The sequence below is a fragment of the Telopea speciosissima genome, chromosome 3 (assembly GCF_018873765.1).
Source record: "Telopea speciosissima isolate NSW1024214 ecotype Mountain lineage chromosome 3, Tspe_v1, whole genome shotgun sequence".
NCBI classification, from domain to species: Eukaryota; Viridiplantae; Streptophyta; class Magnoliopsida; order Proteales; family Proteaceae; genus Telopea; species Telopea speciosissima.
This window is the reverse complement of record NC_057918.1, coordinates 66,086,103-66,103,181: the sequence shown is the minus strand read 5'-3', so window position 1 is coordinate 66,103,181 and position 17,079 is coordinate 66,086,103. Positions and strand designations below refer to the sequence as shown.

Below are 17,079 nucleotides of genomic sequence, written 5' to 3'. Positions count from 1 at the left end.
TTTGCATTGCCTCTTCACTTTATTCTATCATTTTGGTCAATGACTTTATGTGTGCTTTCAATTGGACTTTATCGGATAACCTTACTGTAACTATTATTGTTGTTTATGCTCCACCACAGGGACCCCCTAGGATTCAACTTTGGACTACCCTAAATACTTTTCTTTTTTCTATCACTCACCCCTTTATCATTATCGAGGATCTTAAAGAAGTTCTTTCCCCTTCAGACAAACTTGGTGGTGTCCCCTTTATTCTACATCCTTCAAGCTCCCATCTTCTTCAACTTATGGAGAACCATTCTCTTGAGGATGTCATCCCTTCTGGATCATGTTTCACGTGGACAAACAAACAGAGACCTTCGCAGCTACTTAAAGAATGCTTGGATAGATGTCTTGCCTCACCCTCTTGGCTCACCACCTTCCCCCATTCTTCCTTATCAAAATTACCATCTGCTGGCTCAGATCACAACCCCATTTTTCTGTCCACTACCACTTCCAAACAGTCCTACAAAAAACTTTTTCATTATCAGGAAGCCTGGTTTCACCATCCGGATTTTTTTTCTTTCTGTTCCCATAAATGGACATGTATACCAAAAGACAACCTCCAATGTCAACTCATCGCCCTTAGTAGAATCCTCACCCATTGGAACAAAACGGTTTTTGGAAAGATCCAGGACCTTAAAGATAAATACTTCTCATATGCAAGCTTTCTTGAAAATAAGGATTTTGAACCTACGGACCTGGAACAGTATCACCTCCTTAAAACAAACCTCTAGTGGATTGCTGCTGCTGAAGAGAAGTTCTGGTTTCAGAAATCCAGACATGCTTTCATAAATGATGGGGACAGAAATACCAGATTTTACCACACTTTGGCCAAGACAAACATTCACAAAAGGAGGATCCCCTATATCATTGATGATCTAGGACAGAAAATTGAGGTCTCTAAAGCCATAGCCAATACCTTTTCCCTCCATTTAGGGGCCATCTTCCAGACATCTAACCCTTTAGACTCTTTGTTCATCGAATGCCTATTCCCACCCATTTTCAACCATACTACTACCTCCATCCTAACATCTTTACCATCCCCCTTGAAATTAAGAAGGCAATATTTTCCATCAGAGCCTATAAAGCTCCTGGCCCTGCGGTTTTTAGGCATGCTTTTTTCATAAATTTTGGGACTGTCTCTTCTCTGATATCTATAATTTTGTCACTTCCTTTTTCACCACTAAATCCCTCCCTCCTGGATGCAATCATACTCTCTTTTGTATGATCCCCAAGAAAGACAATGTTGTCCTTCCAGCGGAATTTTGACCCATCAACCTCTGCAATGTGTCCTATAAAATCATAGCTAAGATTTTAGCCAATAGACTGCACCCTCTCCTATCTTCCTTCATCTCAAATTTTCCAATCTGCTTTTATCCTTGGGTGCCAAATATCTGATAACATAATCATCGCACATGAGGTCTTTTTCTATCTCAATCACCTCAAAGGAAAAACTGGTTATGCTGCCATTAAGATTGACATGTCTAAAGCATATGACAGAGTTGAATGGCAACTGATAGGAAACCTGGCTCGATTCCTGGGCTTCGATTCTGAATGGATCAAGATCATTAACTCCCTTATCTCCACAGCTTCTTTCTCTTTCAAAATTGATGGAGGATCCTTTGGTTTCCTTAAACCCACCCGTAGCCTCAGACGGGGATGCCCCCTTAGCCCTTAACTGTTTCTTTTCACCATGGAAGTTCTGTCCAGACTTTTGGCTGCCTATCGAGAGCTTAATCTCTTTTGTTGAGTTAAAATAGCCAGACACGCCCCTGAGATCAGTCACCTCCTCTTTGCGGATGATACCCTAATTTTTTGTAGGGCAACTAAGGAGGGCTTCCTTACTATCAAGGCTATTCTGGACCTCTTTTCTGACCTCACTGGTCAAGAAATTAACTTCTACAAAAGTGATGTACACTTCAGCAGAAATGTGAACACCTCAAATAGGGCTCAGAAATGTAGCCTCTTGCATTTACATGAGATATCCCCACAATCTTTGTATCTTGGCACCAAGCTTTTTCCATCTAGATCCAAGGCAAAAGACATGTCCTTGGTTGTGAACAGAGTAAAGGCTAAACTCTCACATTGGAAAGCAAACCACTTATCCTATGCTGGCCGAAAGATCTTAATACAATCGGTGCTCGCCTCTATCCCTTCCTACCTTATATCCTGTTTCCTTTTCCCTCAAAAAATTTGCAAGTCTTTGGATTCCATTTCCTTACGATTTTGGAATAAGACACACAGGGAGGGAAACACTGCTACATAATTAAATGGGACAAAATCTGTCTTCCCACCACTGCTGGGGGCCTCGGTCTTTGAAAATTCGAAGACCATAACAAGGCTCTAATTCTCAAGCTTGGATGGCGACTCATAACAGAGTCATCTTCTCCTTGGACCAGGGTACTCAAGGAAAAATACTTTCCAAAATTACTCATTTTCCATCCAAAAACTTTGGCTCGAAAAGGCACAAGGACTTGGAACAAGATTGCAAAAACACTTCCAACTTTAAAATGTATGATCTCTCGACATATTGAAAATGGTAAGACAACTTCATGCAGGTTTGATCCGTGGATACCTTCCACGAATGGTAAGTTCTTACCCCCCTCCCTTCCATGCTTTTAAATGATTTCCAACTTTTCAATGACTTCATGCATGAATTCTCTTGGAATAGGAGTAGTTTGATCTCTTGTTTTGATGCTTTGACTATTTCAAATATCCAACGGATTCCTATATCCAATTCCGAGGATGTTTGGAAGTGTTCCCTTACCCAATTAGGGAAGTTCTCAACTAAAGTTGTGGCCTCTTATCTCACAACTATGTCCAGCACCCCTAGGCCTTTGATGTTCCATTGGGGGAAATTCTTTTGGAAACTTGTTATTCATCCTTGGTTTAAAATTTTCTTTTGGCGTGTTTTACATGCAGGAATCCCTACAAGGACATATATTTTGAAATGGATTTCCGTCGAGCCTACATGTGTATTCTGTGGTTCTTACGATGAATCTGTTTGGCATCTCTTCTTATCATGTGGTTGGGCTAAGCATATTTGGGCTGTTGGCCCTCTTGGACTAAGAACTGAGCAGTTATCAGTCCCTTTCGTTTCTTGACCTTTGTGTCTCCCTCCTTGGCTCTTTAGCCTTTGATAAATAATCTTGCATTTGTTTTTTGTTTTTGTTTTTATTATTACTTTTTATTATATTTGGTATGTAAGAAACAAAGTTGCTATGTGTGGTGCTAAGGCCGATCTAATTTCGGTCATTAAGACTGTCACGAGATGGTTGACTGATCTTAATATCTATCCCCCAGATAAAACCTCACCCAAGGCTTACTCGCAACGCACACACACTGTCACGAACACTTTACTGCCTGCAAACGTTAATATCCAATTCCCTGGTTTAATGACTGCAGGAATTTTTGAATCCGAACTTAATCTAGCTGAGTAGGCTTTTTACATTTTGTTAGATGGACAACATATGCTAACAGATGCAAATAGATTAAAGACTACTGATGCCACATAAGCAGAGCTTTTTGGATTTTTTCAAGGATGGCAAGCAGCGATGCAGGAAAATATTCAACTGAAGGTTATATGGACCACCAACAAGGCAATCCATGACATGTTTAAATCTCCCTTCTCAATTCCCATCCCTTGGACAGCCATTAGTATCTACTGTGAATTACTGGAACAAACTCAGAACTTTACTAGCTTAGGCCTTCACTTATCTACTCCTAAACACCATGGTAATATAGGACTGTAGTTTCTTTTCTCTCTCTCTCTCTCTCTCTCTCTCTCTCTCTCTCTCTATAAATATATATATATATATATTTCCTTTTCATCAAAAAAAATAAAAAATGCATCGATATGTGATTCCTTAAAATGTTTTTTTTTTATTTTTATAGTTTTCCCATATTTTTTTATTTTTCTGATTTTTACTAATTTACATATATTAATTGGATTAAAATTTTAAAAAAACGTGGTTCACCTTGACTGGGTTTGACAAGACTGAGTAATCAGGTTTTTCTGAAAGACGAGTCAAGTCAGAAAACCTGATTTTCAAACTATGATTCTGTCACATGGACAAATAACATTTTCATTCTAACTATTCTATAGAGAGTACATGGTCTCTATTAACCAAGTGTCAAATTTCGAAGTCAAATTTATTAAAAAAATACCAACAATTTCATATAAAGAAACAGAAAAATTAGAAGGAAACTTGAAATTTCAACCAAACTTAAGCTATAATATAGCAATAATTTCATATAAAAAACAGGCAAAAAAAAAAATATTCATTCACCCCACCCCCTAAAAGAGGTAGGTTGGTTTGTCATCACTAATTCACCAATAAGCATTAATTAAGTAGTTCCATTAATTTTGATACAGAAGAAGAAGAAGAAGAAGATGGGAAGAAATCTGGATTTGTTGCTGGGTTTATTTAGCCTCCTTGTTGGATTAGCAGTTGTAGACTGGAACATCTTGAACCAGAATACAGGGAAGAACAAGAATGAGCTGAATTTAACCCACAAGAACTACTACTGTGAAACTTGGAGGATTGATGTGGAACTCCACAACATCCTCAACTTTAAGGTTGTCCCAGAAGAATGCATCGAATACATCGGCAAGTACATGAGATCCGAGCGGTACAAAATTGATTCCGAGAAGACGATTGAGGAATGCAACTACTATCTCTGCAACACCTTCAACTTGACAGGTGATGGCATGGATGCCTGGATTTTTGACATCGACGATACCCTCCTCTCTAATGTTCCTTACTTCAAGAAACACTGTTATGGGTACCTATTTCTTCTCAATTCCTTGCGCACCCTTTCTTTAATGGTTAGCTTTTAAGAATGAGAACATTTTATCCAAGTCCCTAACACGATCAAGTTATTGGTTTTTGTTAAGAGGGGAAGTTAAACATAACCTATTTTGAAGAATGGGTGTGCGAGAGAAAGGCTCCACCTCTTAAGCACACATTGCACCTCTTCAGAGAAATAAAAAGGAAAGGGATTAAGATTTTCTTAATCTCTTCAAGGGGAGAGCACCTCGTGGATGCCACAATTGACAACCTAATTAAGGTTGGTTATTGTGGGTGGTCTGGTCTCATACTAAGGTTGGTAATAAAACTCTATTCCTGCACTTTGATTGGAAAAGGATTCTGTCCAGCCGTGGTGGGAGAGTGTCCAGCTCCACGACAGCAAAAACAGGGGTGGGATAGTCATTTCATAGGTGGGTCCCACCTTGGCCCCACATGTGAAATGACCCGCCCCCTATTTTTGGGTGGTTTTCGAGGGATGGACCAGCTACTCACATGGGGATGGGTGGGGACAGATTTGAACACTTCATGGGGCATGGGTTCCACACCCTAGAGGCAGGTCCCACACCTCCATGGAAGGTTGGGACCGTCCCCACCAATCTGTTATACCCGCACCCGGGAGTATAATTAATTATTAATTCTTCCCCGTGACGTGTAGTTATCAACGCCACGTATGCCGGTGAGTTGTTCTCCGGTGGTCAAACCAGCTATATTGACCATAGTACGAGGTTGCCTGTGGAAACTAGTCGGGACCATGGAGGTTGCCCCTTGACGTGTCGGGGTAAGTAGTTGACCAAATTTGTTGTGTGCTTACGCCTCTCAAAGCCCTCAAAGTGTGGTCCAAAGGCCTTGACCTCTTATGGTGGGAACCACCTTCCTACTCGCATCGGATGCAAGGTTCTTGGCGCTCCGACCACGCATCCAATGCTGCGACAGGACTCTTGTGGGTGAGACCCTATGGCTAAGGTGCTATGGGTGTCCCGCCATGTTTGACCCGACCCAAATAGACCCTAGGTTACACTTATGAGGCCTTATCCAAACAGGCCATTAAAAGTGATTTTCTATATGAGAGAGAGGGGTAAGACTATTCCTTAGTCTTTCTTTCTTTTTCTTTCCTAACCTAATCCTGAAAGGAGAGGAGAGCTTTGAAGAGAGGAGGCGGCAAGGAGGAGAAGAAGGAGAAGGAAGGGAAGAAGAAGAAGGAAAGCGGTGCTGGGTTTGGAGCTTTAAAGAGGGCACATCGTGTGTACCTCAACCCGTAAGCCAAGTGCCCTTTTCCCCCATTTTTCTCTCTTCCCCTTGCTCGCTTTGAGCTTGGGTGGTTCGTTGGTTGCAGCCCCAAGATGGGGATTTCTTTTGGAAACCCAAAGGGTTAGCTCGAGCCATGTGTAGTTTCCCCTTGTAGGATGCTATCCCATTTTCATTACAATCCTATAAAGACCTCTATTTGACCTCTTGCTGAATCTATTTGATTCTAAAGCTTCAACCACCAAAGAAAACCCCAAATCTGGATTTTTGAGCTTTTGATCCTTTAAACCCCCTTAAATCTTTGGATGTTGGGTGTTTCTAAGACCCAAATAGACTCCAAGACACCCCTCCCTAGTCCCTTGAGGCTTAGAGAATCAAATAGGACAACCACAGGCTTTTAAAGACCTTGAAATCACACTTGGGTTGCATCGGAGGCAAGATGCGTGAGTCCGATGTTTGCCTCCGATGTGTCCCGAGCTGCGGGGAAGGTCGGGAGGCAAGGTCGGAGGCAAGGCTGCGTGAGTCCGATGTTTGCCTCCGATGTGGCTCGAGCTGCGGGAAGGTCGGAGGCAAGGTCGAAGGCAAGCTGCGAGTCCGACGTTGCCTCCGGCGCTTTTAAGGCTTATAACTTATGTAAACGTGGGGTTTCTCATTGAGGCTTCCCCTACACTCTCTCACACTCTTATTCACTTCCATAGGTGCCAACATATGTGCAATGGGGTGATTTTGAGCGGGAATCGTTGCGCTTATACAAATTCCATTTGAAGTAATTGGTGAGTGGGTTTGGGTGACTGTTTGAGCTTGTTTACTATTGCTTATTCATGCATTTATGAATTATATTATGACATTATCATTAAAGCATGATTGCATATTTGCATTTATTCTTATTCGATGATGATGATTTGGATGATATGGATTGTGTTGGGTTACGGCCGGAAGTACCGCACCGAACCCCTTGATCGTGGAATTGTATCTTGCATCTCATTCTTACTGTATGCGCCGTGTTGTGCTTGGTACCGGGGTTAGATGGAATGGGACGTTGACACACCCGGATGTACCTCTCAACACGATAGGATTCATGTAGTATATCGTGGTTAGGCTCAGTTCCATATGCTACGACCCTTACCAACAGTGGGTTTAGGTGTTGGGTAGCGAGCACTCGCGCCGTGGAGAGTTAGAGAGGCCGGGCCAGGGTAGTAATGGTTATCGGGGTCCGCTCCGGGTGGTGATGACTACGGCCGGCGCGGGCTCCATAGTAATAATTGAGGTTGCATTGTGGTGAGAATGGAAGGATCCACAATGTCTTCCCGAGTTATTGCGTAGCATATACCCATTGACTTAGCATTGTGTGTTAGGTGGTAAATGAATTAATAATAGCATGCACCATGGACTATTTGTGATTGTGTGATTGTGCATCCCTTTTCTCTCTCACTAGCTCGGTGGAGCTAACCCCGTGTACACATTCTTTTTAGATTTGGATGCGGATGATCTTGTGGAGCCGAGAGACCGTGACTAAGGATCATGGCGATGGTTGCCCATGATGATTGTGCCCTACGGGCTATACTGCTTACTTGGGATCGTTCCGTTTTATTATTTTTGAGCATTGTGTTTTGTATAAACTTTTATGTTTTACCTTTTGGTAGCTACTTGATGGTCATAGGAATTTTGTAACTATGTTACTTATTATCATTAGCCAATGAACATCTTATAGTTATTTCTTTTACGCTCGCAAACTCGACCTATCTTGGAATGTAATATTCCTTTGTCTTTCGCACTCTAATATTATTGTATTGTAATATTGGTTTATGACTGCGAGTTGGCCATTGCATCGAGATCCTCGGCGGTGAGGTGGGATGACGCGTGTCACCCCAATCATACCCTCGATATTGTATTTTATCCCTTGTCGGGATAGGGGTGTGACAAGTCCCCATGTGGGTAGCAAATCAACTCGTTTCTTGAGTCTTGGACCGTCCAACTCTCGCCACGATCGACAGAACCAGGTCCGTTTGGTTTCTATTCTTTCCTTCCCTTTCTATCTAAATATTGTCTCTGACTATGGTTATATCCATATATAATAGGAGTTATGAGGACACCTGCAAGACAGTGCTACAGTACAATGTGGAACAAAGGGATCTGCTAATCAGTAAAGGCTATCGTATATGGGGAATTGTTGGATCACAATGGAGCAGTCTCTTGGAACTTCCTAGCGCCATGAGAACATTTAAGCTTCCCAATCCCTTATACTATGATCCCTGAAAGGCATTGTAAGTTGTTTTGTTTTTAGTTTAATGGAGAGATGAAGTGTGTGGTGGAAACAATTTGGCTGCAACCCGGGTTGCAGACATGCTCCTGCTGCCTCCAATCGTAGGCACAAACTTGAAATAATCCCTTTACCCTTTGGATTCACAAATTGTCAAATACCCTGTTAGGTTTTAGTATTTTCCATAATACTGTTAAGAATTCCAAATTGCAGCGCCTACAATTGGGACAGCAGGAACATAGCTGCAACCCGGGCAGTGCCTACAATTGGTATTTGGACATTTATTTTAATTATAATTTTTAAAATTTATCACTATTTCAATTTTCATCCCCCTCTAGTTAGTTTACTTCTCTATAATAGAGCATGTCAGATTGAAATTGAATGTGAGGATAGGGGTGTCAACTGGTCAGTTCCAGTCAGTTTTGATAGGACCTATTCAATCCCCTCCTATTTAAGGCCCCGCACCGTGACTGTATCGTTTGGTTAATTGGGCGCTATAGTCTGCCTTGGACACGTTTATATCCGATCAATCAGTTAATGCTTCGTAATCAGGATCAAGTTAATTGGGCTACAATTAATCTTTAAACAGACTAATTGGACTATAAACTAGCTATAAACAGCCATTAAAAAGGCAATAAACGAGTTGAACAAGCTATAAAGAGGTTAATTGTGCTATAAACGTTGGTCAGTCTCAGATAGTTATTGTCTTACCGATGTCGTTGAGTCTCGGTTAGGTACCCATAAGCACTGTAAACACTAGAATAATAATTAGTTTGGGTCCGACACCAAACCATATACTAACTGGTCATTTTGGTATAGGGTTTTGACCGATAGATTCCAGTTTAGCCTCTTGGTGCAAGCCAACTTTTTTAGGATTGAGCTTCTCTCTAGGGAGCCCAGCACGCCCAGAGGGCATCTAGCCATTGGGCTGTGTCACACACATTGCTACCGACATCGCTAGGTGTGCATCAAGATGTGTGCAGCACAGCCCAACCCTTGGATGCCCCCATGGGCACTCCCTGGGCACTGAGCTCCCTGGAGAGGAGCCAGATCCACTTTTTTATACCGATGTAAACTAATAAGTGACTTTAAAGTGGATGATTCTAATAATTTATTAAATAAGATTCAAGAACAGAGGACTTTTGGGTAATATTGATAAAAGATTGTCCACAACTACATTTATTAGAATTTATCATCCCTTAGACTATGTTCGGATGCCAATAAAATATTTTTGAATTTGAGAAAAAATATGGACACATAAATCAATCATTGTGTCATCATGATTTTTGTCTTATTCTTTTTTTTTTTTTCTATTCTTTTCTTCGCATCCAAACACAGCCTTTACTCTTGACAACAAATGTTAGCGAAAGCCTATTAAAGATTTTTTTTTGGGTTTAATTTTTAGGTGCAGAGCCTATAAAAGATTACAAGTATGACAAAAGAAATTGAAACTAGTAACCTAAGTATTATCAATCTCCTATAAAATAAAATAAAAACATAAAAAATATTTTAAAAAAAGGGCCTACCCAAAGTGCACAAGGCTTCCGTCACTGCAGAGTCTGAGGAGAATTATAATGTACTCAGTCATACCCTCACTTTGCAGAGAGGAGATTTCTTGGATAAAAGATTATAATTAAGTATGACACAAACAAAATAATTAAATTTCAAAATACTCTTTAAATATATGTTTGGATCGAGTTTTTCTCAGTTTGGGTTTCCAAATTGGATCATACCGGTCCAACCACATACATGCAACTGCATCTAAAGATGTACATGCAGGTATAGTTTGGATATGCAGTATGAACTTGAAAGTGCTGCACATTCCCACAGGGAAAGACTCATCGCTTCTATTTCCATCTCCTCTCTTATTGTGATAACCTGGATAATCCTGGATTTGGAACTCTACTTCTTTAGCCAAACATAGTCCAGCCTCATTGGCTAGTTTCTCCACCTCCCACTTATTGACAGGGTGACTTGTCTTGTGGGTCACGTGAGCTTCATCATTGGTTGTAAGCATGTCACGTGCACTTCTAAAGAAGCCTTTCACTACCTTTTGGTGAAGCCTGGGAAGACATTGAATTAAGTATTAAATCCAAGATCAATCAAGTCGGTTAAGTACAAGGGTTGCCCAACATATATAGGGAATCAATTTTTTTTTTATTATTAAGTACTAGAATGAAAATGGAACTTATTTTATTCCAAGAAACTGGCATGAAGCATGTAAGTGAAAATATAATGGGCGTGGGTTGAGGCCTTGACCTTTGTAAGGCCAGCCTGACCTGTATTATATACAATATTTTGTAATATAATATATATTTATACAATATATATTATATATAGATGGTATGCTCCGTTGAATGGTTAAGGTTGTTTTATTTTGACCAAGTTGTCACGGGTTTAAGTCTTGAAACAATTTTTTTTATAACTTAGGCTATGATTGGGCTTTGTTAGTACCACAACTCGATCAATGGGTCAAGATATTCAGGGTCATTCAAGGCTGGGTCGGGCTGGTTTGAGGATATGCTTGGTCTTGGTAGAGCCAGGCTGAGCTTGGGTTTAGGCTAAGGCTCCTAGGGTTGTGCTAAGGTTTAGGGCAAGCCCGGCCCATTGACACCCTACTCATTGTTCCACATGGATAGATGATATAGATATTCTGGCTGTTGGATAAAAAGAAAAAGGTTTGAATTAGCTAAGTATGAAATTTCATAGCTTAATTCAATCAAATATTCCCCAATGTATTTGGGATGCATTAAATTTGTAAATTGTCAAACTTTGTTTAAATTAAAACTTGGGGAAAAAGCTGGGCACATCGCTAGAGTGCCTAGCATGTGTCTACCTCCATCCTCCCCCTTTGCCCTTCTGTGTCCAATATATGGTTGGTGCATATATACTACTAGCTTATCGAAAAGCTGGCGGCATATCCAACCGTCTCCCTAAAATTTGATATGTAAGCAAAGGACCTTGGGATATATTTGTCCACAAAATTTGAGCTTTATCTGAATTACCACGTGGTGGATATTTGGGTCATGGAAGAAGCCTATCTTACATGGCTATGGAGGTACCAAGAGTTCATACAATGTTTAATTCATTCAAAATTTTCTTTACCTATCCATCCAACGAATTTAGCAGTCTACTCAATCAAGTTGCAGTCTAACTCACATGATTTGCTCTTGCTCATGTTCATGTCGGTAATGAAAGCCCGCATGAGGAAAATTGAAGATTATTCGATCAAATGTCGTAGACTTGAGAAAAGGATGGTTGTTCATGGTGTGACAGTCTACTTCATGCAGAATGGTGCAACTCAGTTTCTCCAATTCCTCAAAGTTTGCCTTTGCTGTTGGGTGCTTGACCATTAAGGTTTCTGTGTTTCCATGAACAATATAAGAGTTAAAAAGAGAACTCATCAAATATCATAGAAAATAGAAAGGAAATCAAATTCTGAAATTTTGAAAGGAAAGCGGGAGTTAAAGGGATTAAAAGAAATGGTAGGTGGGTTTTGTACGTACTTCTGCAATCAAGGGACGTAGAGACCATGTTCTTAGCGGAACCAAATGCCCTGGCCAAACATGCAGAGAAAGAGAAATCCCCTTTTCCAACGAGTAACATCTTATGAGAGCGGCTGTAGTGCATGATGCATTCCTGTTCTTCTTCCATTTCTCAGTTGGTAACCTTTCAGTTTTCATGCACTAATGACCCTGATACATCCAATATTCACCGGGCCAATCAACGACCGCCACGTGTCACAGACGACCCGCTCCATAGCCAAGGGAACGAACCGGGGTCCCAGCACCCGGGGGCGACCCCACTCGGGCGCGGCCTCACCTAGGCGCGGCCACACATCGGTACGGCCTCATCCAGGCGTGGCCACCACTCGGGCGCGGCCTCACCTAGGCGCGGCCTCACCCAGGCGCGGCCACCCCTCGGGGCGCGGCCTCACCCAGGTACGGCCACCCCTCGGGCGCGGCCACACATCCGGGGCGCGGCCTCACCCAGGCACAACATCGTGGGCATGTGAGGTGGAGGCTACCCATCTACAATCCGATCGTATTGCTAAGACTCATGTCACTACCAGGACTCTAGACCGCCGCTTAGAAGTCAAGTCACCCAGACGGATTCAAGCACCAAGGACGTTATCACCACACGCGGGTATCTATCCACCAAGGATCCGATGCCACCAGACACTCCCTCCCACGGGAGATGGCCAATCGGATAGAGCCCCGTTACCCAGGGCCTCTATCCACTCAACGGCACAATCGCCATCAAACTGGGACTCTCCACACCGCCATATGCTACTATAAAAGGCAAGGTATACAACCCCATCGGGGACATCTAATCTCATATTGAATAATCATTATTCATCTGTTTGCGCCAGGAGATCTAACTTTGGCATCGGAGAGCCCTAGGCCGGACCACACCGGTTCTCTCTGTTGACCCCTTTGGTCCACTTGCGGTGACGCACTCGCGGACCGCTCGACGATTTCTTGGCGCAATGTATTGGCGCCGTCTATGGGAACGATGCTAGCCATTACACTACTAGCTCGCTTCCATATTCATTCAATGGCACGAAGGAAGACTACCACCACCAACAAAGGAGCAAGGAATGGATCCCCACCCCGGAGTGCTCTCGCCGCGAGCCAACGACCAGACCATGTCCCTCCGGAGGAAGAGATCCCCCTTAATGACCAGCTTTGTGATCGCGAGCCCAACAATGACGAGGCCGACGATGTGGTGGTGGAGGTGACACCACCCCAATGCTCCAGCCATCATGGGTCGATCAACGACCGCAACGAGCATCCTCGATGAACAATGACTCTTTCGAGAATACTTGACGCAGCGTGCGGCGACGCCTCACCGTCGAAGGACTTCACCATCGGCAAGGGTGGAGTCCGTACCTCGACAAGAGCCAAACCCTAGGAGATCATCTCCCGGGGCGTGAGATCGAGAGACTAGCGCGATGAGCGACCCCCACTCCGCAACGGGGAGCCTTCCCAAAGATCCCAGAGAACAAGGGACCTCTCGCCAGGGGTCGAACGTGGGAGGACGCCAACACCCGTGGCGAGGGTGTCTAGCCCACGAGATCGGTCCGGAGGTCCGGGTTCGACGACGACGGAAGAAAGTCACATACCACGACGAAGCTTGGACCTACAGAGAAGAAAGCCCTCACCTTCACGACAGGGATTCATCATGGCGTGACCATTCCCATCCCACCAACACTCAAGGCGGGAGGGGACATCCAGAGAGAGAGCGTGAACGGGTCGCAACGAACGTCCGGCCAGGCGTGGGGGCAGACACGGACGAGGAGCTCGATCAAAGACTCTGCGACCTGGATGAGAAGCCGGAAGGGTTGAAGAAGCGACCAAAGGCGAAACGCATTCCATACACTGGGCAACACCCCTTCTCGGCAGAGATCATGTCACCCACACTACCTTCCGTGTTCGACTACCCACCTTTGAACTCTACAATGGTACCACTCGACCCCAATGACCACATCAACTACTTTAATGGCATGATGACGCTGTATGGAGGGTCGGACGTGGTCTCCTGTCGGGCATTCCCGGCATCCCTCAAGGGAGCAGCCACATCATGGTTCTCCAGGCTACGACCGAGATCTATAGGCTCGTTCGTAGAGCTATGCGAACAGTCGTCACCCGCTTCCAAAGCAGCGCAAGCGTAAGAAGACCACCGTCAATCTATCGAACGTGGTACGTAATCCTGGGAATCTCTCAGGGAATACGTTACCAGGTTCACCAAGGAGTCCCTGGAGGTTCGAGACTTGGATGACCAGACACAACATGCAGTCCTAGCAGGAGGTATTAGGGACTTGGACCTGATCAAGGACCTGGCACGTCATGAGACCAGGACTATGAAAGAGCTCTTGGAGCGGTGCAGCGAGTTCGCAAATATGGCCGAGGTACTACAAGCTAGAACGAAAATAATCGAGGCCAAGCCACAAGACAACAAGAGGTCAGCACCTGATGACCGCAAAGAGGGTAAGAGGTCGAGGACAGAACGTCGACAAGAGAAGAGCGACCACCCATCTAGGAGGATAGACGGCCGCCCAGAGAGAAGCGAGAGGGCAAGCACCCCCGAGTTCACACCATCGAACACCACCAGTCCCGGATACTCATGCGGATCCAGACCGTGACTTACTCCATTGGCCACGACCCATGCTAGCAGGGACCGAGAAGCGGAACCCTAACAAATACTGCCTCTTCCACAAAGAGAATGGGCACGACACACAGAGGAGTGCTATCAATTGAAGAGAGAGATAGAGCAACTGGTAAGAGCAGAAGCCCGAACAAGTATGTGAAGGGGAGACGTGACAACCACTCGTGCCAAGGAGATAGAGGTCGCGATCGAGACAGAGTGGAACCGAGACGAGAAGAGAGAAAAACAGATCGAGAGAGAGACCGCCCGAAGAGCGGAGAGATGCAACGGTAACCTAGTGGCACCAAGGGACCTCCTATCCTCACCATACTTGGAGGACCGGGACAAGAGTCCACCAGAAAGCTAAAGCTCATGCCAGGTTCGTGGGAGTGGCGGAGAAGCCCAAAGAAGATAGCCAAGACCGAGGCGGTGATCTCCTTCTCGGATGAAGACCTGGAAGGACTAAACTTCCCGTATGAAGATGCCCTGGTAGTACAGGTGGAGGTAGCCAATCGACCCGCATGACGTGGTACCGATAGACACAGGGCGCCTCGCTTACGTACTCTCCTTGGACGCCTATCGACGCTGGGTTCGGGGACGATCAGCTCAAACCAGAGCCCACTTATCTCCATGGATTCTCGTGCCACCGCCTCCATCGAGGTACCATAGAGCTACCCGTCACCTTCGGGTACACCTCAACAAGTAACCATCATGGTGAATTTCATGGTAGTCAAGTCCGTGGTGTCCTTTAACGGCCTCTTAGGGCGACCATCACTGATAGCCCTTAGAGGAGTCATATCACCACTTCACTCAAGATGAAGTTCCCACCGAGAATGGGGTAGGCGAAGTCCGAGGAGATCGAAGAAAGCAAGGGAGTGCTATGCCACCTTCATGAAAAAGAATAATAGCAACACCCGTGGAATGGCACTTGCCTAGAGAGCATGGTCAGTGACTGAGAGATGAACTGACGAGAGAAGGGGAAGGCCGTGGAAGACCTCATCACCTGCCCTCACCCAGAAGACCCCTCCAAGGTCGTTCAAGTTGGCTCGCTACTAAACAAGGAACAGAAAGATGGGCTTGGACACCTCCTCCAAGCGAACATGGATGTCTTCGCATGGTCGACCTCCGACATGCCGGGAATACCACGTTCCATAGCAGAACACCGACTACATGTCGACCCAACCAGGAAGCCTGTTCAACAAAAGCAACAGAACTTCGCCCTCGACCGACAAGCAGAATCAAGGAGGAGGTCGAGAAGTTAAGCCGATCAGGGTTCATCGAAGGAGAAGTTCCCAACCTGGCTTGCCAACGTGGTCATGGTACCAAAGCCAAATGGGAAGTGGAGGATGTGTGTCGACTATACCGACCAACAAGGCATGCCCAAAAGATGAGTACCCACGCCCAGGATCGACCCATCGATCGACGCCATCGCCGCCATGAGATGCGAGTTTCATGGACGCCTACTCCGGATACAACCAGATCCTCATGTGTGAGGATGATGAGTCTTACACCGCATTCCGGACGAACAAAGAAAACTACTCGCTACCACGTCATGCCGTTCGGGTTAAAGAATGCAGGGGCCACCTATCAGAGGATGGTCAACAAGATGTTCGAGGAGCAGATCGGGCACAACATGGAGGTGTATGTGGATGACATGCTCGTAAAAGCATCCACGCCACCAACACCGACCGACCTAGAGGAGGCATTTGCGGACCGAGGAGGAACCGGATGAAGCTAAACCTCGCAAAGTGCGCCGACGTAACGTCGGGAAAATTCCTGGGGTTCATGGTCTCAACGTGGAATAGAAGCCAACCCATCCAAGATCAAGGCCATCCAAGAAATGGCACCTCCTCGAACGGTCGGGAAGTGCGGAGGTTGAATGGAAGGGTCGCCGCCCTTTCCAGGTTCATGTCACGATCAGTGATAAGTGCTTACCATTCTTCAAAACATTGAAGAACCTCCGAAGCCCTAAAGATTTCACATGGACGGAAGAGTGCCGATAGGCGTTCAAAGAATTGAAGGAGTACCTAGAGAACCCACCACCGCTTGGGCGACTAACCTAACGAAGAGTTGCGCTCTACCTCGGCCGCCACCCTGGCGGCAGCGCAATATCGCTTAAGGAAGAAGACAAAGTCCAGAGGCCCATCTATTACGTCGGCCATGTCCTCGATCGATGCGAGAGACCAGGTACACTAGGATCGAGAAGGTAGCCTATGCATTGGTAATGGCAGCCGGAAGCTACGACCATACTTCCATGCCCATACCATCATAGTCCTCCACAGCCTACCCACCAAGAAGATATCGCACAAGCCGGACGCCTCCGGAGATTGATAGCATGGGCGGTGGAGCTAAGTGAGCATGACATCGTTCCAACCAAGGACAGCCATCAAAGGCCAGGCTCTTGTAGATTTCATTGCGAGTGTACCTGTCTCGAGATCGAGTCGAAATAGGGGAGCCGGAAAGAAGGATCACGAATCGTGGGACATGTTCGTGGACCGGTCGAGCAATGCGGCAGAAGCGGCGCGGTCTCATATTAACCAATCCCGAGGATTTCGTATCCAATATGCTCTTTGATTC

At 45.0% G+C, this 17,079-nt stretch overlaps 3 protein-coding genes across 3 annotated transcripts in view; 2 read left to right on the top strand and 1 right to left on the bottom strand.

Moving 5' to 3' along the window:
• Window positions 1–17,079, top strand: part of LOC122656745 (acid phosphatase 1-like) — a 63,114-nt gene that overhangs the window by 14,519 nt on the left and 31,516 nt on the right. The gene's annotated exons all lie outside the window — the stretch shown is intronic.
• Window positions 4,419–8,384, top strand: LOC122656743 (acid phosphatase 1-like). The gene is made up of 3 exons (XM_043851378.1): window positions 4,419–4,829; window positions 4,940–5,144; window positions 8,174–8,384. The coding sequence occupies exons 1-3, from the start codon at window positions 4,433–4,435 to the stop codon at window positions 8,349–8,351; spliced, it is 780 nt and encodes a 259-aa protein (XP_043707313.1). The 5' UTR covers window positions 4,419–4,432; the 3' UTR covers window positions 8,352–8,384.
• LOC122655428 (uncharacterized protein At4g26485-like) overlaps window positions 10,013–17,079 on the bottom strand; it is a 44,344-nt gene continuing 37,277 nt past the window's right edge. Inside the window, exons 2-4 of the mRNA XM_043849621.1 lie at window positions 11,862–12,052; window positions 11,515–11,716; window positions 10,013–10,430 (exon numbers count right to left, since the gene is read on the bottom strand). Of these exons, the coding sequence (XP_043705556.1) occupies window positions 10,013–10,430; window positions 11,515–11,716; window positions 11,862–12,009 (768 nt within the window). The 5' untranslated portion in view covers window positions 12,010–12,052. The remainder of the gene's footprint in view (window positions 10,431–11,514; window positions 11,717–11,861; window positions 12,053–17,079) is intronic.